Source organism: Aplidium turbinatum, chromosome 13 (assembly GCF_918807975.1).
Source record: "Aplidium turbinatum chromosome 13, kaAplTurb1.1, whole genome shotgun sequence".
NCBI lineage: Eukaryota > Metazoa > Chordata > Ascidiacea > Aplousobranchia > Polyclinidae > Aplidium > Aplidium turbinatum.
In genome coordinates, this window is record NC_137484.1 from 8809263 (window position 1) to 8837224 (window position 27962).

At 38.2% G+C, this 27962-nt stretch overlaps 1 protein-coding gene across 1 annotated transcript; it reads left to right on the forward strand.

The window, feature by feature from the left end:
* Positions 1-11804: 11804 nt before the first annotated feature.
* On the forward strand, positions 11805-24713 carry LOC145782427 (solute carrier organic anion transporter family member 2A1-like). Its single transcript, XM_082594211.1, has 10 exons — positions 11805-12429; positions 13175-13273; positions 14083-14214; positions 18615-18748; positions 19030-19174; positions 19605-19769; positions 20472-20664; positions 21791-21962; positions 23135-23360; positions 24041-24713. The coding sequence occupies exons 1-10, from the start codon at positions 11805-11807 to the stop codon at positions 24313-24315; spliced, it is 2166 nt and encodes a 721-aa protein (XP_082450337.1). The 3' UTR covers positions 24316-24713.
* Positions 24714-27962: the final 3249 nt, after the last annotated feature.

Here is a 27962-nt window from a genome sequence, read left to right on the forward strand (position 1 = left end):
GCTGCCAGTGTTAAGTGATGATATATGTAGTCATTAAATAGATAACAAAGTGTATTTTACTCTTTAATAGTCTAAATCTTTGGAAAAAATAATTTGTCCATTGGTCTATTGAAGTTTAAATTTATTTGTAGTGTAACTTGCAGCCTACTAGCAACATGCAAGGGAAAACCCGACCTGTGCATTACATTGGTAAAATCGAATGCTTCAATGAAGATGGAGGAATTGAGGCCAACTTTTTAAGAAAAGTGCCTGGAAAGTCCGAGGAAAAGCTGTCCTTTGTCTTTAAAGCAGACGATGAGTGTGTTTTTCTTAAAGAGGATGTCGTTAAAGCTTCCTCACACGACTACTTGGAGAAACTTTCTGCCGTCAGCAGAAATTCCGGTTTCCATGCTCTCTTGATCAGTGGCATATGGAATAAGTTTAGATCTGACAGACAACGGAAATTGATTTAGAAAATTCACATTTGGAGGTTTATTTAATCAGGATTGTGTAATAATTCATCGTTTTATTTTCTGTTCTGCAGGTCAGTTGACACGATCTGCTAGTACTACATTGATTCAACGTCTGTTGGCGTTTAATCAACGAAAAAGTGTCAGATTTGTCGGCTGGGAAGTACGCAATTTCACAGTCGAACAGTCACAACTAGGCCCGGATTTAGGGGTGAAGAGGGGGCAGGTGCCCCTGGCCCCCGACTTTTGAAGGGCCCCCCTACGTGGAAAAAATGTGATTTTGTGTTATTTTTTCTTCCTTTCAGCCTTTAAAGTTTCTGCAAAATGCTGTGCAGTGCTGGATTGATGCAACTGTAGACGCAGAGTTGGTTTTTCGCGCCGTAGGCTTGAAAAAAATTTTTGCAGGGTGGCCCCCCGATCTAAAAGTGCCCCGGGCACCCATCAGCTAAATCCGGCCCTGGTCACAACAAAATAAATTTATCCTTTTACATGTTGTTCTTTCTTCCTGGTAGCAGCTATGTATTAACTGCTAACCAACCTGTTTTCTTTCTAACTTTCGACTCAAGTTCCACATGTGTTGAGTTAAGATTGTATATTGTCAAAAAGAGACGGGTTCAATTGTGATGTGGAATAGTCACTGCACACTCTAATACGTCCGTCCGATAGATTTATCACATCGTAAAAGGCCGAACCACGTTTTCGCCAAGCAGCAAAACACGAGTTAGTGAATAGAGAAAAAATAATGAGAGATTGTCGCTCAAGCATGACAGTGCATCGCAATGATGACGTCACCATTGCGTCACAGTCCATGTTACAATTCGGGACAAATATCTGGGCAATAATTTCGTGAATACATGCATTGCATAGCATTTTATAATGTAGGCTACCATCGCTACAGCTTTTGTTATTGAACTAAAACGAGTGGCTCAACTTTCCTCACACCCCGGCTCAACTTACCACGTTGGGTAGGTAAGTTGAGCCAAAATGACGTAATATTTAAAACATGTTTTTTTTCAATATTCTTATGAGTTATAAAAAAAATTTTTTTGTTAAATTAAGGCCAAAGCATCAACTATTATGCTGCCACTTTCACTTTTATTGTAAACCAAGCAGTTTTCTCAGTAGAAGCCTTTAAGTAAAAAGTGGCTCAACTTACCTCATCCTCCCCTACCAGGTGCTGATAGGTGCATTGCCAGGTGCAAAATATGCAAAATCGACTCTAAAAAAAAATAGGGATGCAAACTATAAACTATGGTAGAAAAGTTTAAGTTAGCCTACTGCTGTTTCTCGGCAGCCGATTTGTAGCAAGAATTGACAGCGATAGACACGTGTTTCGCCCATGAGGCTGGGCTCATCAGTATCGCACGGTAGGTGTTAAACTGTTTTATTCGCATCAACAGCGCACGGGTACAAATAATTGACACGGCGAGAGAGCACAAACAAACATAGCCATGTCGAAGACTTTCAGAAACCGGCCTGCCACACCCCGCGGCGGCGGGGAGTGGCGTGATTTAGGGGTGACGATGCACCCGGAGGGGTAAGTCCACAAGCTTAGGTCGCGGGGGCCAGGCTGGGGAGTCGAGGTACCTGTGGAGGGAGAGTGTGGATCGAAAACGTTACATGACCCGTCCACAAATTTAGAATGGCGGAGCGAGCCAGGGAGACAGGCTCTTTCTGCATTGCCCAGAAAGATGGCCTGCGACGGGCCGGGAGACCCGTCGCGTGTGGACGCTAGAACCGGCAGTAATTGACCGCCGGACGGCGCCCACGTCTCCCTCACGCGACCTCGGCGCAGGTACTTGACTCTTATACCCGGTCTGCCAGTAGGCAGAGCGGATAAAATTGGGGTCTACTATGAGGAAGAGAGTCAACTATTTAAGGATAATTTGGCTCTCGTGGCAGACGAAATTCAAATAAAAATGTTTTTTTTTTTTTTTTTGGAGCAGAGACTCGATTAATCAATCCACAAATTTATTCGACCACCGCTTTACCAGTCAGTTTAACTCTTATCTTTGTGGAAAGAAAAGAGCCAACAAAACCAGCAGGCGCCAGGGCAGAGGACATTGTGAGGAAAGGGGCGTTCTTCCCGGCTATCAGCACAAGGCTGAGTACTCACTAGTACAGCGAGCAGTTGCGATTCGCTAACCATAACGGTGTAGCTTCCACGCTAGCCATTCAGACCATCCAATCAACAATATGTTTCTCGGCAGCCGATTTGTAGCAAGAATTGACAGCGATAGACACGTGTTTCGCCCATGAGGCTGGGCTCATCAGTATCGCACCGTATTCTAGCCACAAATTTATTCGACTACCGCTTTACCAGTCAGTTTAACTCTTATCTTTGTAGAAAGAAAAGAGCCAACAAAACCAGCAGGCGCCAGGGCAGAGGACATTGTGAAGAAAGGGGCGTTCTTCCCGGCTATCAGCACAAGGCTGAGCACTCACTAGTACAGCGAGCAGTTGCGATTCGCTAACCATAACGGTGTAGCTTCCACGCTAGCCATTCAGACCATCCAATCAACAATATGTTTCTCGGCAGCCGATTTGTAGCAATTTGTTTCTGCTAGTGCTTAATGTAAATTTTATTTGACATATTTTGGGTAAGTGCGGGCCCCATGAATTTGCGGCCCCTGGGCGGTCGCCAAGCTTGCCCCTCTCCCTCCTAAAGGCCACCACTGTATTGAAGTAGGCTACCATTGTTGTATGATATTATGGTAAAACAATTGTTTAATAAATCGTTAAATTTCGAAGAATAAGTTAGGCTATAGTGGAGAGGTTTGGTTTCAGAATTTCCCGTGAAGAAAAGAAAAACCTCCATATGTTTTTTGTAATACTGCTCAGGCCTTGTAAAGGAAACATATTAGGATATTAACCGCTTCGAACTGATTGTGGCTGCACAGACTGCAACCAACTTACACTCGGCTACAGAGTAGGCCGCTGCGAGAAACTATAGTCACTACATAAAATAGCCCTGGAATGTTGCAAAATTAAAAGTTTCAAACATAAGACGAAAATTGTAGATTTCTTTCGCCTTATTCAAAATCGACTACAATTAGCTAGAGATATAAAAAATTTCCAGATTTAGATTGGACATAGCTTGTTGAGTATACAACTATTGATGTCAGTCGGTGCCAATCAAGCTAGAATTAGTCCAATTGAATCAAGTTCAATTGACGCAGGAGGAAGCTATGGCAAAAGTTTTTAACCTGTGCCCAGATCGTTTCATTCGCAAGCTCAGCCAAACAATTGCTTCAGTGTCTAAAACTCGTTAAAGAAATGTCGGTGTGCCAATCATCGAAAGTTTGAGCTTGAATTAACTATCCAGGGGTCACCAACTGGCGGGCCGCATGCGGCCCGCCACGCTGTTATGTGCGCCCGCGGAAGGTATCAGCGCACAAGTATAACCAAAAATACTTTTCTTGAGGAGTTAAAGTGCATGAAGGCAAAAAATACTTTCCGGGAAGCATATTTTCGCTTTGCATACGATTCCACCGACCGACCAATCAGATTGTAGTTCTAGATTGGGGTCGCTTAAAGTTATTCCAATGCGATGTCCACTGTCCAGCCACACTGTCCCAGTGGTTGATTAAAATGTGTACGAAGTGGAATTAGGTTATTATGCTTCCGGGCAGTTGAAAATATTTAGCTTCTACTGCAAAAATGTTGTTAATCAACAATTCTTGTCATGCTGATGAGCACCGCAAGTGACAGTTGTCTAATAATAATCAAAAAAATACGGTTTTATAGACTCTCACACAAAGGATGAAAAACCAACTCATTGCTTTTTTAGAGAGAACGCTGTTCATGAGTTACGATAGAAACGTTTTTTCGATGATTTCACAAGCGTTCTTATTGTTTACTGAAACTGTTAATTGCAAGATATGTTTTGTGAAGCGAAGTGACAACACCACTCTTGCTTGGCGATGAATATTCGCTCGCCTCGCTATATAGTCTGCATGGGAGCCTACGACAGAAGATTTCACCCCATAAGGTACAAAAGGTTTGACCCCTTGAAGTTACTGGGGTCAACCATGTCACTCACAAAAAGTATGGAAGATTGACCGCGCCGGGTGGATCTGGTCTCTAGAGCCCCCTAAAAAGCCCAAAAAGGGGGTTAATTTCACCCCATAAGGTACATGGACCAAACTTGGTGAATACGAAGTTCTATGTCAGGACATCACAAAAATATCAAATCTAACAATATTTTCGAGTGGAAAGGTGATGTAAGACCCCCCTGAAAGTGACCCCTCGGGGGGTTAATTTCACCCCATAAGGTACATGGACCAAACTTGGTCAAAATGAAGTCTTATGTCAGGACATCACAAAAATATCAAATCTAACAATATTTTCGGGTGGAAAGGTGATGTAAGATGACTTCAAAGTGACTTCCCTTAATGTGACCCCCTCGGAAGGTGTATTTCACCCCATAAAGTACATGGACCAAACTTGGTCAAAACGAAGTCTTATGTCAGGACATCACAAAAATATCAAATCTAACAATAGTTTTGGGAGGAAAGATGATGTAAGACTCCCCTAAAGTGACCCCCCAGGGGATTAATTGCACCCCATAAGGTAGGCTACATGGACTAAAGTAGGTTAAATCGAAGTCTTATTTCACGGCATAACAAAAATATCAAATCTAACAATATTTTCGGGTGGAAAGGTGATGTAAGATGTCATCAAAGTAACCCTAAGAGGGTTTATTTCACCATAGAGTAGGCCTACATGGACCAAACGTGGTCAAAACGAAGTCTTATAGGTCACCACAAAATATCAAATCTAATAATACTCTCAGTTGGGAAGATGATAAAAGACCTACCCAAAAGTGAATCTCCTCCTATAATTTAATTTACTTCATCCCTTACTCGAACCAACCTTGGTGTAACGGAAGTGCTATGCCAGGACAGTACCAATGGATTAAATCTAAAAATATTTTTATTTAGGTTTTGGTGAAATACATTCACAAGCTGTCCCATGATGCATGAAATGGAACTATAGCCTACTTTACAAAAAGTTTTTGTATAAATCATGTTCAGTCAATCGAAAAAAGGCAACAGTACATGACAGAAAGTACATAAGAAGCATATAGGCTACAGTCATGGGCGCAGATCGCTCTCTAAGATTGGTGGGGACATTTACTAGAAAAGAAAGGGCAGACGAGCAAAGCGAGCTGAAAGATTGGGGTCTGTTCAACAAACAAACAAATAGGCCTACAGTAGATAGGCTACAAGTCTAATGCGATGTATTTTAATTGTCAGTGTCAGCATTGGACAGCAGAAGTCCAAACACTGCAACTCGGCAACGAGTCTCCGGCGAATTAAAAACGAAGTCCTTGGTTGATCCTTGGCTTGTAATGAAGGTTGATCGGATTCAAAACTTTATTGTGCACATAGCAGACCATTGCATGATTTGGCCGTTTCTGTGTCATGGTAGATCGTAACAAAGTTTTGATACGTCGCAAAGTTGAAAATGAGCGTTCAGCTGAACACGAGCGGGCTGGTGATATGAGCAAAAGTTCCACTTGCGGAAACATTTGCCGAACAGCGGATGGTATCTTCTTGAATATCATTCGAAAATCTTGTGCAAGGGACTCTGTGTCAAAGAACTGAAGATAATCGTCTACCAAATGTGATTGTAGCTTTCCACTAAAGAGTGATTCTTGTAGAATTTTGTAGTGCTCAAGATCGGTCGACTTGAAATAGTCAGTAAGATTTTGCTGCGAGCTGTCAATGACTGCAAAATACTCTGACCGATCGATCTTGAAGTGTAGGAGGTTGACCATGGCCATGTCCATACTGAAGACGATTTGGAACGTGACAAGTCTTTTTTAAATTGGGTAGGGTAAGAGTTTTTTCAATTGAAAAAAAGCTGCCTGCCAGCCTTCCAACTGCTGATTTTCCTATATACAATTTTTTGCCAAACCGGTAAAGACATTTCAGCAGCTCTTAACCTCAATGTAATAATAACTGAAAAAATAGCTTTTTTCTTATACAAAAGTAACACAAGCTACACTTACTGCACTACATGCTTGTACGACTCTTTCAAAGTAATTCTAAAACTCTGCACTGTGTGGCCCTGGCGTAACCAAATTTAATACAATTTGCGAGTTACACCAGGGTTTCTCTGCCTAATAAAACATTTCTACTACGGTTGGGGCTTCCTCGCATAAAACAAGAATGTTGTCCCCTCCTTTCAATATATTTTAAACGTTTGACTGGTAAAATTGTGACATTCGGGTAATATTTTCCCTTTTACGTTACAAAAATAATGTAAAAAGATGATGGGGACATGTAAAAAGATGGTGGGGACATGTAAAAAGATGGTGGGGACATGTCCCCACTGTCCTATAGGGATCGGCGCCCGTGGCTCCAGTAGCCAGAAAATTGATCCAAGATCTTGATACGACCACTAAATGTTGACTTAATTGAACAACTGACTATCCAAATAAGACGAAGAATAAGACGAAGAAAGTGAAAGCGACAGCAGTGACAATGAAGAATAAAGAAACGACCGTTTACATTTACACAAACAATCTCTGTTTATGAATGAACAGTTACAATAACTGATTAGAGACATGAAGCAAATGGCATTAAACAAAAATTTACTACATTGGGTTTATTGGGTTATTTATTGTAGCAGCTGGAAAATGTTCATTACTGCCTGAATTAACGTTCCAAATGATTCACTTCGAAACGTTTTGATTTGGATAGTCAGTTGTTCGATTAATTCAACATTTAGTGGTCGTATCAAGATCTTCGATCAATTTTCTGGCTACTGTAGCCTATATGCTTCTCATGTACTTTCTGTTTTTGGTGTTACAAAGCCATGTATTGTCATGTCCTGTTGCCTTTTTTCGATTGACTGAACATGATTTATACAAAAACTTTTTGTAAAGTAGGCTATAGTTCCATTTCATGCATCATGGGACAGCTTGTGAATGTATTTCACCAAAACCTAAATAAAAATATTTTTAGATTTAATCCATTGGTACTGTCCTGGCATAGCACTTCCGTTACACCAAGGTTGGTTCGAGTAAGGGATGAAGTAAATTAAATTATAGGAGGAGATTCACTTTTGGGTAGGTCTTTTATCATCTTCCCAACTGAGAGTATTGTTAGATTTGATATTTTGTGGTGTCCTATAAGACTTCGTTTTGACCACGTTTGGTCCATGTAGGCCTACTCTATGGTGAAATAAACCCTCTTATGGTTACTTTGATGACATCTTACATCACCTTTCCACCCGAAAATATTGTTAGATTTGATATTTTTGTTATGCCGTGAAATAAGACTTCGATTTAACCTACTTTAGTCCATGTAGCCTACCTTATGGGGTGCAATTAATCCCCTGGGGGGTCACTTTAGGGGAGTCTTACATCATCTTTCCTCCCAAAACTATTGTTAGATTTGATATTTTTGTGATGTCCTGACATAAGACTTCGTTTTGACCAAGTTTGGTCCATGTACTTTATGGGGTGAAATACACCTTCCGAGGGGGTCACATTAAGGGAAGTCACTTTGAAGTCATCTTACATCACCTTTCCACCCGAAAATATTGTTAGATTTGATATTTTTGTGATGTCCTGACATAAGACTTCATTTTGACCAAGTTTGGTCCATGTACCTTATGGGGTGAAATAAACCTTCCGAGGGGGTCACATTAAGGGAAGTCACTTTGAAGGCATCTTAAATCACCTTTCCACCCGAAAATATTGTTAGATTTGATATTTTTGTGATGTCCTGACATAAGACTTCGTTTTGACCAACTTTGGTCCATGTACCTTATGGGGTGAAATTAACCCCCCGAGGGGTCACTTTCAGGGGGGTCTTACATCACCTTTCCACTCGAAAATATTGTTAGATTTGATATTTTTGTGATGTCCTGACATAGAACTTCGTATTCACCAAGTTTGGTCCATGTACCTTATGGGGTGAAATTAACCCCCTTTTTGGGCTTTTTAGGGGGCTCTAGAGACCAGATCCACCCGGCGCGGTCAATCTTCCATACTTTTTGTGAGTGACATGGTTGACCCCAGTAACTTCAAGGGGTCAAACCTTTTGTACCTTATGGGGTGAAATCTTCTGTCGTAGGCTCCCAGACTAATAAGTGCGCAAAACAAGTGGCTTCGTTTATTAGACATTGTTAAAGAAGTCAAAAGTGTTGTTAAAGGAGCTTGACCGGCAGTAGCGCTGTTCGACTAATTTTGTTGCTGCGGTATTTCTAGATAAATATTAACAACATGTAATGCGGGCTACAGTGGATGAAATCCGCGTAAAATGCAAAAAGATGTTTTAATTTCATATTTTTTTCATTTTTGGAAATGTTTAGGCTATTTCATTTTTTAAATTACCGTACGGTAGGCTATACAATAAGATTTCTATTAAATATTTAGTTTGCGTCCCCTAAAACTCGTCTACAAACTCACTAGGGGTGCACACACCCCGGTTTAACAACCCCACGGGCTAATCAAATAAAATTTTGCTGGTAGATTTTTCGCTAATAGGTCTAACGCTAGTGGAAAACAGTGCGATATTGGTAAAGCGCCCACGATGTTGATACTTTGCGAGTGCAAACAAAAGATAAAAGTTTGTATTTTTTTAACACTCCCACAAATGTTATGATCTGTACAACAACAAAAAAGAAACCGGAAATTGTTACATTATAGGCTACATGATACAACAACACTAAATGCAGTGTTAATGTAGCTGAACAATTGGCACGACAATAGGCTAGGTGACACAATGCAGACATGTAGCCAAGCCTACACAATACATCGTAAGCGTCTTTGTAATGACCTGGCTTGTTACAACACTTTCGTGTTGTGCAAGAATAAAGCTATAGTGATAGCTTAACAATTCAAAAAGAAAGTTTGTGTTTTAACTTGCACCATGCTGCAGAATATATATGAGCGAAACTTATGAGTTATTGGAGTTCCAGAATGAATCCAACACACCGCCAAAACTTTAATTAATTAGCCGACCAGATATTCTACAAATTAGCTATTAACATTATAAAGCTAAAGTTAAGCATGGAGCTAACGATTAGTTTGAACCTTGTGGTAATTGGGCTATAGGCAGAAGAAGACGCAGAAGGCTTAACTAATGCTAGTGTGCATGTGTGCATGAATGCGTAGATAGATTTGTTGTTATGGGGTAGTGACTGGCTAGATGACCGCTTATGGTCTTTTGCTACCATCCTGATTGCACCGTAACTACCAACAACTGGAACTTACAATGCATTGTTGTTACTTTTCATTTACTCAGCTTGTTTGTTTATATGTGGCGCTACTGTAAATTGACTTGACTAGTGTGAACAAAACAAAAAAGATTTAACCTATTCACAATGAATGCTTCCTTGTCAGACTAGACGCAGTGATTTTCAACTGGTTTTCCGTGAAAGGATCGTCAGGTGGTCCGAAAGATATTTATTCGTTTGCTTGATGTTACATGTGTAACAGCAATCGAAAACCAAAATTATTACAGCTTTGCGTATGTCTTTCTGCAACTTTGTCCCAATATGAACTTTGTGCTCATCCAAATAGACCCAGGTATCGCACTGAGAAAAACTAAAAATGAATAAATTGTTGTTGTGTTGTTTATTCTATTGCATCATTATAAAATTTTGTTTGGTGTTTCGCAAAGTTATTTTAAGGTATAGAGCAGGGCTACTCAACTGGCGGACCGCGGTCCGAATCCGGACCTTCTGGGTGTTGAAGGTGGACCTCGGGCTTCCGGAAGAATAATTTCATTGCCACATTTTAGGGCCTCTTAAAACAGATTTCCATTAGGGAAAAGCAAATTTTTGTGATTATCCAAGGAGCTGTGGGGGCTTCGCCCCCGGACCCCCCAACGTTTTTCCGTCTTTTCTGGTGTGCGATCCACACAGCTACACTACAAAGAAACACAATACATTTTTTCCTTTTTTATTTCTTTGTTTGTGTCAGACAAAAATCCAAGATGTGCTACACACTACCTGAAAAGTGTTTCGGTGCTCCTACTGGTTGTTTAATTTTCGTGGTTGCATAATATGAAATATTCACCTCACCGCAAAAGTATTCAACTTGTCAAAATGGACCTTTGCTAAAATTAGTTGAGTAGCTCTGGCATAGAGTGTTCCTTGGCTCAAAAAAGGTTGAAAAACGGACCATAGAACAAAGTTTTTCTCAGGTCAAACCTGATCTTATAAGCTTTTGCTGCATGTTTAAAAGAAAATTAAGAAGGGTTATCGATTAATTAAAGCACAAAAATTTGAAATAAAAAAATGGGTTTGGTTTGGTTTTGAATCTTTATCCTCAGACTGACAAAGCCTTGGTAGGTTATTCCCGGTAGTTTCGCATACTTGTAGAGGCTTTTGACATAGGGTCGGTTACCGAGATTGATAGAGTAAAATTTCCTTTTGTTGAAGTCTTGTTGGAATGGCTCAGTCTCAAGGAAAAAAATTGCTTGTAGGCAGCTTTATTGTTACCCACTTACCAAAAGTAAAACTTTTTCTAAATTGCTGTGAGTGAATGACAATTAAAACCAATCCAGTGTCCGAGACGTCTTTGTCTCTACCCGTCACTATCCACACAGCTACTTTATGTGGTCCAGCTCTGGCAAAGATCTTGTCAGATTCGTATTCGATCTGGTAAAGACCTGGACCAGATAAAGTGGGAAATAGGGGCCAGTCTTGATAAGGGAGTCTAGGGCGTACTTTTGGACCCAGGATGATTTTAGAGGCCCGTAACCTTTTCAAGGGACTCGAGAACAAAAAACTGGACTATCGACAGGGTCCGCATATACTTTAGAAATAGTTCGTTTATTTAAGAAGTGTCTTAACTCAGGGCCTGAGGTCTCATTGGTACCCCAAATTATTGGCCGACACAACGAGTTACACACATTCTCCTCACCATGAAAACAAGTAATGTAACCCATAAAAAGATTTGAAAATGTCTAGCAAAATGAGCGATGCATGTCCATAGTTGTATCAGTATGTCCGCCAAAAATCAAACTCTAAGGCCTACTACTTATCTTCCCCATTTGGAAGCTAATTTTTCCACAATGCCATGGTGTTAGATAAAAAAAATATAAAATTCTATGGCTCTGGACCTGGTGAATATGACAAAACTAATAATTTATCAACGTTAGGGCTGATCGTGAAACGAATTATTGTTTCAGAGATCAAATTGCTTTTATTTCGGGATAATGTCTTGTCGCTATACCTTCCTTTTACAGAATATCAAGTGCATGCCCTTGTCGATAACCGTATTGATTTAATTTGCAAGTTAAAAAAACAAATCTTGATAAAACCTTGTTGGTGCTGTGAAGATCCTGGTGTTTTCAAGATCTTGGAAAAGTTACGCTACCACTGCAAGCAATGGTTGAACTTTGCCTTTCGGAACCATTGTTACCTCCAGACACAAGACGCAGAAAACAAATACGTGTTTATGATGTGACGTATCAACATGCCGACGGTGGTTCAGTCACTCTGGCAGAACGAAAGCGATCAAGAACAATATCATCTGTAGCACCACTTCCAGAATCCTTCTACACCATCAATACTTTCTTGTTTTTTCTTTCGTCATTCCAATTGCTGAATATGTCAACAATGACTTACACATCAAGTGTACTGAATTTCATTGCCAAGCGCTTTGTTATTCCAAACACGATGGCTTCTTTTATACCAAGCAGTTACCAAATTGGCAATTTGATCGTTGTCATTCCTATTTCATATTACGGCAACAAGTTTAACCGCCCCAAAGCAATAGGCGTTGGTCTGATGGTGATGATCGTAGGGTTAATATTTTGTATTCTTCCGCATCTTATCTTGCCCCCATCTTCATCTTACAATTCTTCACCTTCAGCTTTATGTTACAACAATGCTTCGAATGCCACGTACGATGAAGTTATACAACAACGAAGCGCAACTTTAATTTTACCAAATAACCTTCCGTGCAACGAAAATAGTACATCACAAAACCCAGCAGTTCTTCTCATAATAGGTTAGTGATTGATCCAAAATAATTCTAGCTACTATTGTAGCCTAACTGACTTAAAATTTTCCACTTTTTCAACTTTTCAACCACATTAGCCTACGCGTCTGAAGTCTTATTGTGGTGAGGGTTGTGGTTAGTTTGTATTGTTTGTACTGTATTTTGTAAAGGTTTGTAGAGTATTTTAAAACTGCATTTTGATAAGTCAAAAATCAAAATTATTAGGTATGATTCTTTACCTGTTTCCAACATTTAGTCAATGCCCTAGAGATTTAAGACAGGCGGGCTCAATGCATATTGGCTAATTATTTGAAGTGCTTTGTAGAAGGGCGTTTTTCCCATTGTCGGTCGAGTTAAAACCGAATCAGTGTCAACCTTCTTCCAACAAGTTTTCGGTGTACGCCTCGGAGTTAGTTTAGCATCCAAGTTAGTGAAGTGAAGAACGACAAGATCAACAAATGAAAATAAATACCCTCGGGGAGTGCAGTTGAGCAGTGCACTTCGAAAGCAGATCTTCATTCCAGAACGCATGGAATGATTACGTACAAATACGCTTCAACAAGCAAAAAACTTCACTCTGTCTATTTTAATGATTGGCAAGCGTTAGTGGTTCAAAGCCTCTGCAAGTGGGCCATACGACCTGGAAAATGCTTCCAAATAGTGGTTTTCCGTTACACAAAGATTGTAACGATTAATCAAAAAATCACTGCCAAAAATTGTGAGACTAGGGGATAATTTCCCTTCTTTTTCTCAGGACATATTCTCGTGGGAAGTGGTTCTGCTCCACTATGGCCTCTTGGAATATCGTACATTGATGACCACGTCATTGTAAGAAAAGTGTCCATCTACATAGGTAAGCACCAAAATGGCTTCACATTGAATAGCTTAGTAGCATATTAGTCTGCTTAAATAAAAAAAAGCAAAGCAACAACGCCGTGTTAGCTCAGTTGGTTACACGCCCGACTCAAGATCAAGCGGAGCTGGTTCTACTCTCGAGGTGTGCGCTTGAGCAAAGCATTTTCAAGGACTGCTCTCAATTCAGCGGCACCTAAAGGATGAAATGATTTTCCAGCTACAACACTTCAACAACCGGAAAACTTCACTCTGTCAATCTCGGTATCCGGGCCTGCGTAAAAAGCCTCAGCAAGGTACGAAACTACCAACAACAACTTTTCAAGTCTTTGTCAGTCCGAGGATAAAGATTCCAAATCAAAATCAATCAACCAACTTTATTTTCTTACCTCGTGAAAGTGTTGCTGTAGTAATTGAGTGGTCTACAGAAATTAATGACGTATCTCGGCTGCGTAAACAGAATAAACCTACAAGAACTGCTCCTTTTTAGTATAACAATAAAGTCGACTTCACTTGAAAACTTTACATAATTTAAGTTATATTCCTATCAAAAATAACAAGAAAATATGCAGCATATGTCTTAAGTCAGGAAACAATAGCTATGACACGAAGAGTAAAATCACGACGTCACGACGACCATCTCGCGGCATTGAAACTTTTGAGGGTTCATAGCTAAACGCTGATAACGATTTTACTTAAGCGCTTATAGCCTACGGGTTTTTACCAATTTTTTTTTTACAATTGTCGGTCCTACTAAGCTTCAATTACCACTATTGGACAGTAGGCTACAATATTTTCTAAATATTTTAGGAATTCTGCTTGGTACAACTATGGTTGGTCCAGTTGTGGGCTTTTTGCTTGGAAGTATCAGCTCGGCCGTTGATGTAAACTTGTCGGGAATGGTGCAGTCCGATCCTGGTTATATTGGAGCATGGTGGCTTGGTAAATAACTTTAAGTAAATTTGATGTTTCAATAACAAGACGGGATAGTTGCATCCAACAAGCAGAAACTTTACTTTGTCAACTCAGTGTCAAGACTTGCGTTAATGATCCCATTCCTCTTGTCTACAACTGTGCAAAACTACCTGGATTAAGTCGTCCTAAAATGGGATTTCTTGAAATGAAAATAAATGTGTCTATTGTACAATAAATCAACATTAACGTTTGTAATAAAAGCAAGTTTGAATAGTTGCATAGACAAAATCACAAATTTAATCAGGTATTTATTTTATTGTAAATTCAAAGCTCAGAATATACAAAGCCATACTAGAATTGATAATAGCAAGGATAAATAAACAATATACAGCATAGAGTCGTAGACTACCCTATAGTTAAACCATAAGATTAAATCACTATCTTGTAAACTCAAGAGCCAGGTAAGAAAATGTGATCATTACTAGAGAGGGCCACACTGCAAATAAACGTTAATTCATATTCTCAGCTTTTTACTATAAAATCATTAGGCTACAAGGACATACAGATGTGAAATATAATTGCAAATAGCCTACACACGTGAATGATCAAATAAAAGTTAGTGATAAGCTTGATTGCGTTCAAACAGGAAAAGAAAAAGATCCAACAAGATAAACGCTCACGTAACCTCGTTTGGGACAAAATATTTGGAAATAAGAAAGTAGCCAGAGAAAAAATGCAAAAGAGCTGCACGTTTCATACCCTTAAATTAGATAAACTAAACATTAACCCTTTAAAGTACATAAGAGATTGAGACTATTTTTTTTACATTGAACATTGTATTTTAACTGTTGGCAGGTAATTTAACAACAATTAAAAAAAAAATTTCACAAAATATATTTAGTTTTTATTTTACGACATGTAACATATATGTTACATTGTGCTTCAAGGGTAATTTTTTTTCATTATTGCATTGTATAGCTTGGTGTAAATGAAGATAAACACAACAAAAAGAACACTGTAGTTTCATGGGATATATACACAGTTGTATGCACAAATGAAGCAGGGCCAGATTTAGCTGATGGGGGGCCCGGGGCACTTTTAGATCGGGGGCCCCCATGCAAAAATTTTGCGCCTACAGCATAAAAAACCACCTCTTTGTCTACAGTAGCATTATATTCAGCACTGCACTGCACAGCTTTTTGCAAAAACTTCAAAGGCTGAAAGAAAAAAAAACATAAAATTACATTTTGTCCACGTAGGGGGCCCTACAAAAGTCGGGGAGCCGGGCACCTGCACCCTCTGTCCCCCCCCCATAAATCCGGGCCTGAAATCAAGTAAAATAGTTTTATTCAATAAACAGGAATACCTATTCCATATCGTGATGATGAAGATCACTTGATATGTGCAAAACAATTAAAAGCGATGAAACAAAATCTAGAACTTTGCATCATCAGAAGAGCATAAAAAGTTCAATGCCATGGCTAACTTTTATGCCTGCGCATTAAAGTCGTCACTGTGAAAGACCTGAAAGCAATTGCGGTCTTTCAAAAAGCAAAGATGAACGTTACATTCCACACATTTATTGTTGGTGAGGTTTTGTAGCTTCCTGCGGGTGCAAACTTTGCAGCGTTGACGCTTTTCAGCCTTTTCCATTGTGTGCCCAACAACATTAGCACTGCTTGTATATCTTGCCCGTTTTTCTGTTAGTATGGCTGTTGAAAGAGAAGCTCGCTTCCTGCTGCTAAACTTTCCAATCAAGGAACGGGCTACACTTCTGCGAAAGTCTTTGGAGGTAAGAAGGTGATTTTCATTTTCTTCCTTCGTCAATTTGGTGTAAACAATATACGAGTTGTTTATTGCAATGTCAATAAGGTCATGAACTATTCTGAGGTAGTATTTGTGTTTTGATCGATGGTCAAATTGGTATGTTACTTTTTTTTGATCCATGATATCCACTCCCCCCATGTGGCTATTGTATTTTTTTACAACAGCAGGACAACCTACTGTTTCCCTTGTGCTGGAACCTTTTTTTCTTTTTGTTTTTTCAAGGAGTGGATAGGCAGAAACAAAGTTTGAGAGCATATTTACTGGTTTACTGTCCATCCATTTGACAAAATGTATGCCATTTGATTCAAAAGCCATCACATCTCCAGTTTTCATGGTCTTATCCTGTGGAACTTGTGGTGGCTTTGGCAGATGTTTTCGATTTGCTCGTACAGTTCCTGCACATAATACATCTCTTTCCAATAACTTGTATTGCAGCAACGGGGAATTGAAAAAATTGTCGATATACACCTCACACTTCAAATCTTTAATATTTTCAGTCAGTTCAAGAACCACTCCTTCTCCAAGTCCATATTCAATTTGACCACTTTTCTTCCCAGTGTACAAATTGTAGTCAAACAAATAGCCAGTTTTAGAACAGCATCTACACCACATTTTGAAACCCCATGCAATCGGCTTGCCTTTTACATACTGCCGAAGTATGTTATGGCCTTTGAATTTGATCATGTGTTCATCAATAGACTGACATTTTGTTGGACCCACTGCCGCAATAAAGGCAAGTTTAAAATGGTCTAAAACAGGTCGAACTTTGAAAGCTCTATCATGAGATGAATCGGATGGTTGTCTCATTAACTCATTGTCATTGAAATGCAGAAAAGCACGAATTTCTTCGAACCGCCGCAAAGTCATCACATTTGAAACATATGGAACTCCGAGATCACTTTCGGTTGACCAGTAATCTCTCAGACATGAGTTTTTGTGATATCCCATCACAATAGTCATTCCAAAGAAAGCTTTCAGTTCATCTGCTTCAATATTGAAAACATGACCTTTTTGATGACTGTAAAGAACTGTCTGTGGAATTATTATCTCAGCAATTAATTTGCTGAAATTAGCAACTTTATCAAAAATTTCAAGTGGAGTGGCAGAAGATGTTACTGATGCAAGCACTTCTCCATATTCAAAATTAATCTCTGTGTCATTGGTACTAGGTTGATTGGTTACATTGTTGAATTTCGATTTCTTCCAAACAAACTTCAAGTTTTTGTGGGACGAAGTACAATCAGTGGTGTTTACTAAAGGTGCTTGAGTTTGGATTTGGGATGGTGTGGGTGGTTCAATGGTTACTTCAACTGGTTCGAAATCATTACCATTGTGAAGGCGGTTACTGTCAATTGCATTGATGTCATCTTCTAAAAATTGGATGTCTTCTTCATCAAGCTCTAAAGCATCTTCGCAGTCACTGTTGTCGCAAAATAGTAGTTGTTCCACTTCATCTTCATTCAGTTGAAAGTGCTTTGTCCTCTTCGATGATATCATATCAAATAGTATATTATGCTCACAATATTAGCTTATCATGAAAAAGAAAAACAACATGCAATTAATAAAATATGCCATATGGTAGCTAATTTGTACTTGCTGGATAAATTATTTCACATAAGCAATTGTATTTACTGAAAATATTATACATGACCATTGACCAATACGTTTATTTTACATGAACTTAAGTTTTTCAAAGCTATATATGACAGTTTAATCCATCGTACAATAGGCCTAGTTGTATAAACTAGTAGAAAACATCAACACAATCGTTCAAATCAAGCAAAATTGCAGTTAAAAGTCTGAGCAAACATTAAAAGTCAAGAACAAAAAATCTAAACTGATTTGTGAAGCTAGTTACAGCAACCTTTCAAGATGGCTGATTAGTTACCCTTGAAGCACAATGTAACACATATGTTACATCATGTAGAATCTCATTATTTTGCATCTTCCTCTTATTTTATCAACCCAAAAACTTGTCATAGGTAATTTAAAAGATGTTTTCATCCAATTTGCAAAAAAAAAGTTAAAAATGCATTTCTAGACAAAAGAAAATTAGGTTTCAAATTCCTAAAAATTTTGCACTCAAACTCCACAAAAGTTTTCAACTCCAAACACAGGAAAATAAAAAGTGTTTCCAACCAAATAAAAAAAATAGTTAATTTATGCCTTAAATATGTTCCAAGAAGTCACAAAACCATCAAAAGAGTAGTAAATAAAAAGATATTTGCAGATGAAGTCATGTAACATATATGTTACATTGTGCTTCAAAGGGTTAAGATGCAAAATGCAATTTTCGTTTCCGATAGAGCAATCATACGTCATGATACTTAGATCGAGCAGGTAATGCGGTGAATTTATGCATGAAATATTTTCAACAGGAAAATAAAATCATATGTATGATAGAGAAATAAAAAATACGTTACAACTTAGTTTTACCTGAAATGTATTAAAAAAGACGTGTAACGTTCTGTTCAAAGAACGTGTCATGTCATGTTCATAGTCATATCTGGTGTCCTTGTTTAGCAAACAAAAGAACTAAAACGGCAGGAACTGTTTCTTATTCAAAAACAAGCTCCCACTCAAGATTGCCTATGTTACAGGTTATGTGGTTATTGTTGTTTTTCTTGTGATTCTACTATTTCCCTTTTATTTCTATCCGCGTTCGTTACCACTTTCTCGAGAAAAACAAGCTGAAATTGTTGAGAAGCTTGAAGTGGAAAAAATAAACAAGACTGTAAGTATGAACGTTATAAAATTAGCAAAACTATTGTTTTATATTTTAACTGCTTCTGTTCAAAATGAAAAAAATGTAAATAAACATTAAAAAAGCACGTTTCCAGTAATATCTCAAGAATTTTTACAGCTTGAGGGGGTGAAAAAAAGTTCAGGTGTTTTCACCGCTTTAGCCGGGGCCAGCTAAGGCCCTAATGGTAGGCTATAGGCTAGCTTATTGTATACATATATAGTGGTGACTACCATAACAATAGAAACTGGTGTTTTTCTATTTGTATTTAGTCTCAATTGCAACAACTCGCTGAAACTGCGGTGGCAACAGATGACTTGAGTATGCCATCTGAAGAAAGTAGTGGATGTGCTGCATGTCAACCTACACAAAATAACCAACAGACAGGATGGATATTAATTTTCTCGAAGATAAAAGGTTGTTACTCAATTTGTTGTTGTTATAACAGAGCCGCTTACCACTAATAAAATGTACAAAACTCCCAAATAGGTGTTACGTCGCATGAAAATTGTATTCAATTGGCCTGTTGAGCAGATTCAATAATTAGATTTTGATGCTTACAGTAGTTATTAATTATGGTAAGCTATTGATCATTGCCTATTAAAGTAATATTAGTCTATTGCCTCTTTGCATAGTTCGATAACGTTTAACTTCATTGGATGGTTATTTAAACAAACTGAGGTGATTTTTATTTCGAATCTATGATTTTCGTTTCGCATGTTTAAGTTATGTCATATAAATCGCATAGACTGAAATAAGGAATTTATTACTATATTAGCGGCAAAATAAAATACTATTGAGATGTTGTTGTAGTAGGGTGTAAACCTGTTTTATCTTTGTTCAACAGATATGTTATGTGATACAAGAAACATGTTCTTTAAGCCGATGGTTGTTACACCAATTGTGGCCTTCACTGCTCTGGCAATTTTGGTAACTGGTGTCAGCACTTTTGGTCCGTCTTATCTTCAAATGGAGTTTGATCTGCTAAGAAGTACATCAGACTTGCTTATAGGTATGTACAGTAATACATAAAATTACATTTTATTTTCAACATTTTTATCTGTGGTGGTGCCGCACAGCGAGTGTCTGCTCTCTCTATCGTGACTTTACTCGACATAGGCACCACATCCCGGCGATTTCTGTTTGAACGCAAGAGTCGACTTGCGCCACAATTACAACTAACAAACATAAGAAGCTCCAGTTTTCATATTGGTTAATTAAGCAAGGTCGACCTGCTTGGTGTAAATAGCCTTTTATAGAAAAGCTCACCCAGCCCTTGGAAAGCGAATCGGAAGTTATTGGAAGCGTCGTGATATTGTGCCGTGGCAAGATACTTGATGACGATGACATGCATTAAAGTGAATACATAAACGGACTGCGTTGTGGTTTTATTCGTTTCATTTAAATTTTCAAATCTATAACATTGTAACATACTTCAGCTTAATGATATACAATAATATCTTGTTACGTAAATGTTTTCTTACATGGAACAACTGCGTTTTCGTGGCTCTTGTATGAATCAACTTCGCCTTTTGTGCTTTTTCGTACGCATTGTCTATCTATAGGCTGCCAACTTGTCAGTTGCTAAAGCAGTTGTTTGATGTACTTCATTTTTTAATATGTTTTTGAGTTTGACTTCTTTAAGCGTTTGTAAACTTTTAGCATAGTTATTCAGATTAATAACACCCTGTTATTTTAATACAATTTTTATAAGGTGGTATATGCGTTCCGTCCGGAATTTTAGGAGTCCTTTTGGGTGCGTATATTCAGAAGTATTACAATTTCAATGTCAGACAAGCTCTTTTGTTTATTATCACTGGATCGTCACTTGGAATGCTCCTATTGGCTTCTGTATTTGCCTGTGGCTGTCCCATGCAACCCCATGCGGGCCTTACTGCCCCTTACAGGTAGCGCAAACAAACTTTCCCTTTGAGGCGCAGATCCGTTTTTTATGCATACCGGTACCTCGAAAACTAACTGACATTGAAGTCACGTTGAATTGAAGAATCGCAGCAGACCTATTTATTGGTGTCTTCATAGTTCTGTTTTAACATAACTTAATAGCAAGTCAATGAATAGTTACGCTACAATACAATCTATTCTTACACGAAGAATGCGTTTTGGTTTCGTTGACTGTGTGTGTAATATTACCAATTTTAAACATTTACCGGTACTGTAAAGCAGGGGTCACCAAACTCTTTTTTCTGAGGGCCGGATTGCTGTGAGAGTAACAGCTGCGGGCCGGATGCAACTTGTGAAAAGATATACAACTATTTAGAATCTCCATTGACTTGAATTGAGCACAATAAATAACAAACTCAGCCGTGGAATAGCAAAGTTGTGATGAAAATTGAATGGTTGCTGGAAATGTTATTCCCTGCTGTGATACACTACAGGGCATCGTGCTCTTGAAAAAACATTACATCTTTCCAAATCTGGCCTCGGCTGTCCCCATTTGTGGTGGCCTAATGATAAACAGTAACGTTAGTCCTTTACAAAAATTTAGTTAACTTTTTTCCTCAGTTGTAGTGCAGCTGCTATTTCCGCAGCACGTGGCGGGCCAGATGAAATCAGTTTGCGGGCCGGTTCCGGCCTGCGGGCCGTAGTTTGGTGACCACTGCTGTAAAGTAACAATCTGTAAAAACATCTGACTAATCCGGAGCAGAAGTCAATCCCTCACAAATTTTAAATTTATAAGCCATATTGGTAAGCTACGTTTGTTGTCCAACCTTTATGCTATAGCCCAAATTTATGCGGCCCGCACGTTCCCGGAAGTTTGTAGATTTGCCCCAGTAGTACAGAAAGTTTGCCGACCCCTGCTATAGCCTAACCTTCATGATCAAAACTTTTAAATGACAATAGCTGTCTTGTCATCTCGCTGCTCTTGCTGTTAAATCCATATCAAGAAACAAAATTATTAAATTAAATTCCATCCAATACCTGTATATTTTGAATAGTTTTATCGATACTGTGCAGTGTGTAGTGTGTAGGCTATAGATCGCTATGATTGATGCATATATCTTACTTCCATAGCCTAGATTCAGCAATCAAAGGTTTGAACAGCCAATGTAACCGCGACTGCATTTGCCCACCTGGAGAGTTTAACTTGGTTTGCGGTTCTGACAACATCACATACGTGTCGCCCTGTTATGCTGGATGCAAAAGCGATATCCACAACCAAGACTCTATTTTTGCTGTCAACATCGTAAGTAAACGGCGTTTAGTGTTTGACATCAATAAACGATAGCCTATCCGACAGACTGTTTTTTTTTACTCTATCTCAGCTTTTCCTGTGGTAGCCTAATGTAATCCGGTAGGAAACGCAAAGTATATGTAAAGTGACGATTTAAAATATTGCACACTGTTGCATTTGGATAATTTTAAAGTTGAAAATTTCTGGCAACGCTGATTTAAATTATCATCATTAACTTAAAAATTTAAACTTAAATTCAACTTTATAAGTCAGTAAGTTATAGCGTTGACAGGGGGTCCAGGGGTACTTTTAGACCCAGCCCGTGATGAATTTAGAGGCCTGTATAGGTTAATCTTTTAAGGGGCTCGGGAACTTAAAAAACTTATTATTCGAATACTATGCGTTTTTCTTAGAAGTTTCTTGACTTAGGGCCCAGGAGTCTCGTCTCATTGGTAGCGGGCCCAAATTATCCTCTCAACGGCCCTGTTTATAGTGTTTGTACAAACTTTGTCAACTCCTTTCAAACCAGCTGCTTATTTGCCCACAAATTTAGCCTAATTTAATGTGCCTTTAAATATTATTTAATGCTTATTTAATGTAATTTAATAGGCCTACTCACATTGCACACATTAATGGTGATAAAGCTTATGTAGGCTTTTGTAATCATTAAAACCAAGGTATGACATGAAATAGCGCAAAAATATTTTAAAATCCAGCTGCTCGATCAAAATTGATTTCGTTTAAATATAATCGTTTAAAGCAAACAAAGTTGTTGTTGAAACATCTTAGTAACAAAGGCAAAGTCAGGGGGCAAAGGGGCAATCCCCCCCTCTCCGGAAATAATTTAATAAAAATTTCACACTCTGTTACAATGTCATTTGACAAAGTTTTATAATTGATTTAGGCCGAAAGTACCCTAAATTTGCGCAATTTGAATTTGCTTTATTTTTCTGAGGGATTCCTTCCAAACTCCCCAATGAGTGCTCCCACTGTTCCGCCTTTGGTGACTCGCTGGCGGCTCACTCACGTGTACAAAAATATTTATTTGTCCCCCCCCAAACAAAAAAAAAAACTTTTTGCTGGATACGCCCTTTTTTAGTAAATAATCGTGCAGTTAGTTTCAATGTTTGTTTGCTCTCACCAGAATATCATGTTTAGAGTAAAGACAATTTACCTATTTTTAGATGTACAAAAATTGTTCTTGTATTGCTGATGGAAACGCGGAAAATGGACCATGCATCGCGAGCCAATGCGTTGGAGCCCTTATTGCTTTTGTGATATTGGTTGCTTTTTCAGTATTTTCTCTCTGCCTCTGCCAAGCTCCGTTGTATGTGCTGCTTTTAAGATCCCTCGAACCACAAGAAAAAGCTTTTGGTATCGGTTTGACAAGTTTTTTCTCACTAACACTTGGTAAGAGTGTAAAAATGGAAAGTCTTTACTTTTCTTGAGGGAATGCCTTCATATATACAATAGATTTTGGAAGAGGTAGTATCAAAAATAGTATCAAAATTGTTACGTGTTGTAGTAATACGTAATCCTATTTCACTGTGACATCATCGATTAAGTCATAGGTTAAGATTAACAAACTGCCTCTCTCATTTACAAAAACTTTAAATTATTTATCTACAGTGTGTAGTTTTGCTTTTGAGATCATTAGCAACTCAGAACGATTTTATAAAAGAAAATTAATTATTGCTACCCTACTGTTACTTTTAGCCTATTACTATTTTGAAAAAATGCAAAAGCTTGCAACTAATTTCACATCTGCAGTAACAAATCTTAGTAACCTATTAGGCTATAAAGTTGTATAAACAGAATAAGCACATGACATATCAGATTGGGCTATATTCATTCCCTAGCTGTAGCCTAATGGTTGGTTGGTCTGGTTTTTGAATCTTTATTCTCGGACTGACAAAGCCTTGATAAATTATTCCTATCAAGGTACAGTTTTCAATCAGCATAAAACCAATTTAAATACATCAGACAAGCACTTTCAATATATTTTTTTATATAAATAGTAGGGGAAGAGACGCCACCATTGCGATTTATTGCTTTCATTTAAAATTAAAAACATCTTCTTGCTTTTGTAGGCTCTATACCGGGACCGATTTGGTATGGTTTAATTTTGGACAAAAGTTGCATTTATTGGAGTGCCAAGTGCTTGGGAAAATCCACTTGTCTTCTGTCTAACACAGACGGATTGCGATTTTCTTTTGTTGGAATAAGCTTCGCAGTTGCTGCAACCTACTGTTTGGCATTTGTGATATCTTTTGTATGGATGGAATTTCATAAAGAAGAGTACGAAATGAAAGCATTGCCAGCAGAACCATCCACATCAAGTTACAGTGATGGGATTCAACCATAGAATGCTAAAATATCAAACGGCGACGAATTGCCATGCGATGCATATTACAGTAGCCTACACGCTACAATAATGTCGATTACTGATAGGCTACTAAAGAATAAGTTCCAATGAAAGTAGCCTAAAATGAAAAATACAGCAAAACAAATTTATTCCCTTTTTGACGAGCCAATATGTTTGCAATTTTGTTCTTTTTGGGCGTTTTGCATTATTTCTTGCGATGTAATTTCGGTTTTTTAAATTCAATTTTCTTTTGAACAATTATTTAATGTCCCAAGGTGCCCCGGATCGTGCTCAGGACTGCCACACACACCAGAAATTTTTTATTTTTTAAATTTTCTCTTGTGTTTCGTGTTCATTGAATTTCTGCTATTTATATTGTAATTTATATTGTGGTTGAAGTAAAGCCGAGTGATTTGTAGATGTTTGCGGTTCTTGAGACTTCAATGAAACAGCAATTTCAAAAAAGGTGAATCTATTCTATTTCGCTACACTTTCCCAGGCTTCCCTTACGTAGGCTATTCAAGGCCTATGAGAGGGGGGTACGGAGGGTACGGCGTACCCTTGAGGGCCATGGCCTGTGTTTGTTGGGAGCCCGAAATTGTGATTTTATAGTTTACGCGCAAAAATGTTTGGTTGAAACCATCCTAAGCGACTAAAGTAAAGCATAAAAGTTGTTATTCTTTAGTCCTGGGGGCCCGTAATGTAGCAAAAGGGCCCGGAAAGGTAATTGAGTGCATTGCGAGAAAATTAGGAATCCAAAGTGGTGATTTAATGTTTTGCGTGCAAAATATCCTGTTATAAGCACCCTAAATGAAATCATAAAAGTTGGTTATTTTCCTGTCTGGGGGGAGGGGAGGGGGGTATAGTGTAGCAAAAGCAGTTTTGAGAAAAGGCCGAGTGTTTTGTGTTGTTTAAAAACTATTTAACAAAGGTAGTTTCACGCTAATTTCACTTCAAATAAACTTTGGAGTTGAAGCAGGTGCTGGAGTCAATACTTTCGGAGCAAAAAACTGACTTGGTTCACCTCTGCTAGGCATCTGGTGAATGCAAAAGTTAATGAAGAAAGGTTATTGGTCAGACGATTAATTTGTTTATGTTTTAACAAGATGTTATGTTTGAGCCTTGATAGAGAGCTTGATTTGTACCAGATAAATATAAATGTAACACTCAGTAACGTTAACGGATTTAACATTTTTAATCAAACAAACAAAAAAAAGAAAAAAAAAACTACTAAGCTGAAATTCAACGTTTTCGACACCACATGATGTCCTCATCAGAAATAATTATAGGCTACATCTAAGAGTAATAAGTAAACTTGAAAACTGAAAATTTTACATTAAAGCTGTACAAGCAACACCTCTCAACAGCACCATCAACAACTGACACACGAATTTAATGCAGGAAACACAAATTGGCGAAGGACAGATCACATGATATGCACAACACTAAATAATAGTTTTTTGCCGCCTGATACTATTATTGCGCACAGATATCAACAGTAAAATGTTGCATGATGTGTAGTACGCCTAAGAAAAAGTCAATCGTTTTTCCCAAGACAAAGGGGGCCCGGAGTGAGAGGGGGGCACGGAGTAACTCTTCGTACCCCTAGTGCAATTTCTCTCAGAGGCCCTGAGGATAGTAGCATATCATTTAAAGTTTCCAAGACTTTTAGACATATCGAAAAAAAATTGAAGGACTAACTTAATTCAAACGTACAAGCGCATAAAAGAAGTGTATGGGACCTATGGAAGGGTTGTTCCTAATTACCTAACTACCGCGTCTACACATTAACCTACTTTGAAATTTTTTGAACGTTTTTCTTGCATTATTGTAGTTCTGATCTGTATCACCTAGGCTTATTTTAGGCTATGATTTATCATTTTCAAAGCAAATTACAAGCAAATATTAAAATGCTTTCAAGTGTTTTAGGAGCACCACTTGATATCACCAATGAGACACACCATGGGACTAACTTAATTCAAACGTACAAGCGCATAAAAGAAGTGTATGGGACCTATGGAAGGGTTGTTCCTAATTACCTAACTACCGCGTCTACACATTAACCTACTTTGAAATTTTTTGAACGTTTTTCTTGCATTATTGTAGTTCTGATCTGTATCACCTAGGCTTATTTTAGGCTATGATTTATCATTTTCAAAGCAAATTACAAGCAAATATTAAAATGCTTTCAAGTGTTTTAGGAGCACCACTTGATATCACCAATGAGACACACCATGGGACTTTCACTGTTTAAGTAATCCTGTAAAATAATTAATCTGGCTGTTAATACAATCTACTGTACTGTAATGGATGAAAGTACCCAAATGTGGTTCCTTGCTTACCACAAATGGAAAAATAACTACGCTGCATTACTTATATACCTGTAGTAATGGTGTTCCTAACTATAGCGTGAGTTTTACTGCACTGAGGAGACCTTTGCACTGAGGAAACCTTTGCACTGAGCTGTTGCGCGAAAAAAAAAAAAGACCTTTAGGTCGAAACTCTGATCGAAACAGTGACGTACTGTCTGCAGTTATATAAAGTAATAAACTACTGTAACTGTACAGTATATATACATGACATCAAGTGTAAAACATTTTTTTGCAAACAAAGTAGCCTACGTGTTTGAAATATCATGAATGAGAGCCGACACTGCGTAAGAGGATAAAAGTTAATAAACGACAGAAAAGTACTCACTGAGAGCTTATAAAGCAAGATTGGCATCAAGGACACAGTCTGCAAAGTTAACTAGATTAATAAAGATAGTTGGCTAAGAAAATTTCACGAAATAAGTGCCCACAAAATAAAGTATCCTAAGTTAAATTGACTCTGAGATACGTTACGCAGTTTCATTGTTTGAGCAATTGGACTTGGTGGGTGCAGAACTTTTTCTACATTATGCATAAGAGTATTTTTAAACTGATTAAAACAGTGAACCTAGAATCCCTACTATATTGTTTTCGACATCTTTTGTAACATAGCCTACATTGCTTTCAACAACGACAAATGAAAAAAATGTCAAACCATTTTTGTATTTTTGCTCGCTTCTACAATATTATGGTAAGTTTACGACCACGTGTTTAGCCTACCTAATATGTAATACAGAGTAGATCCGAATAGTTTTACTCGTACCATCCAAGACACAAGGATCATCTACATTATTTGGTGGACGGAGTATGGTAGCTTGGAATTGCTGATATGCTCTGATTCTTTAACGCTAAACCTGAACGAAAAGGAAGATAACTCTTCCCACTGAAAAATTGCTGAACGGAAAACACCCTCCCGTGGGAGGATGAGTCAGAAAGCAGTGATGGATTGGCTGAATGAGCCATCGACTAAAACACGTCGAAAATTGCCGACTTAGTGCAAATTACGTGGTGAACATTTACTGCTTATTCTTGATAAAATATCACTTCAGTGCATAACATGTGGGTAACTGGGCATGTTAGATAGGCTTATCAGTCCAGCTCTTGTCATATCAGGTAGCCTAATAATACCAGGTTGGCTGCTGCATAGTCGATTGGTAAGAGTTTTGGTATGGCACTCAAAAGGGAGCCAGTTAAACTGCATGTGGCTGTGCCAGAACAGTTAAATTAAGACTCCATGTGTTGACCAGCCACAAAAGAAACGCAGGCTACTATTTTACA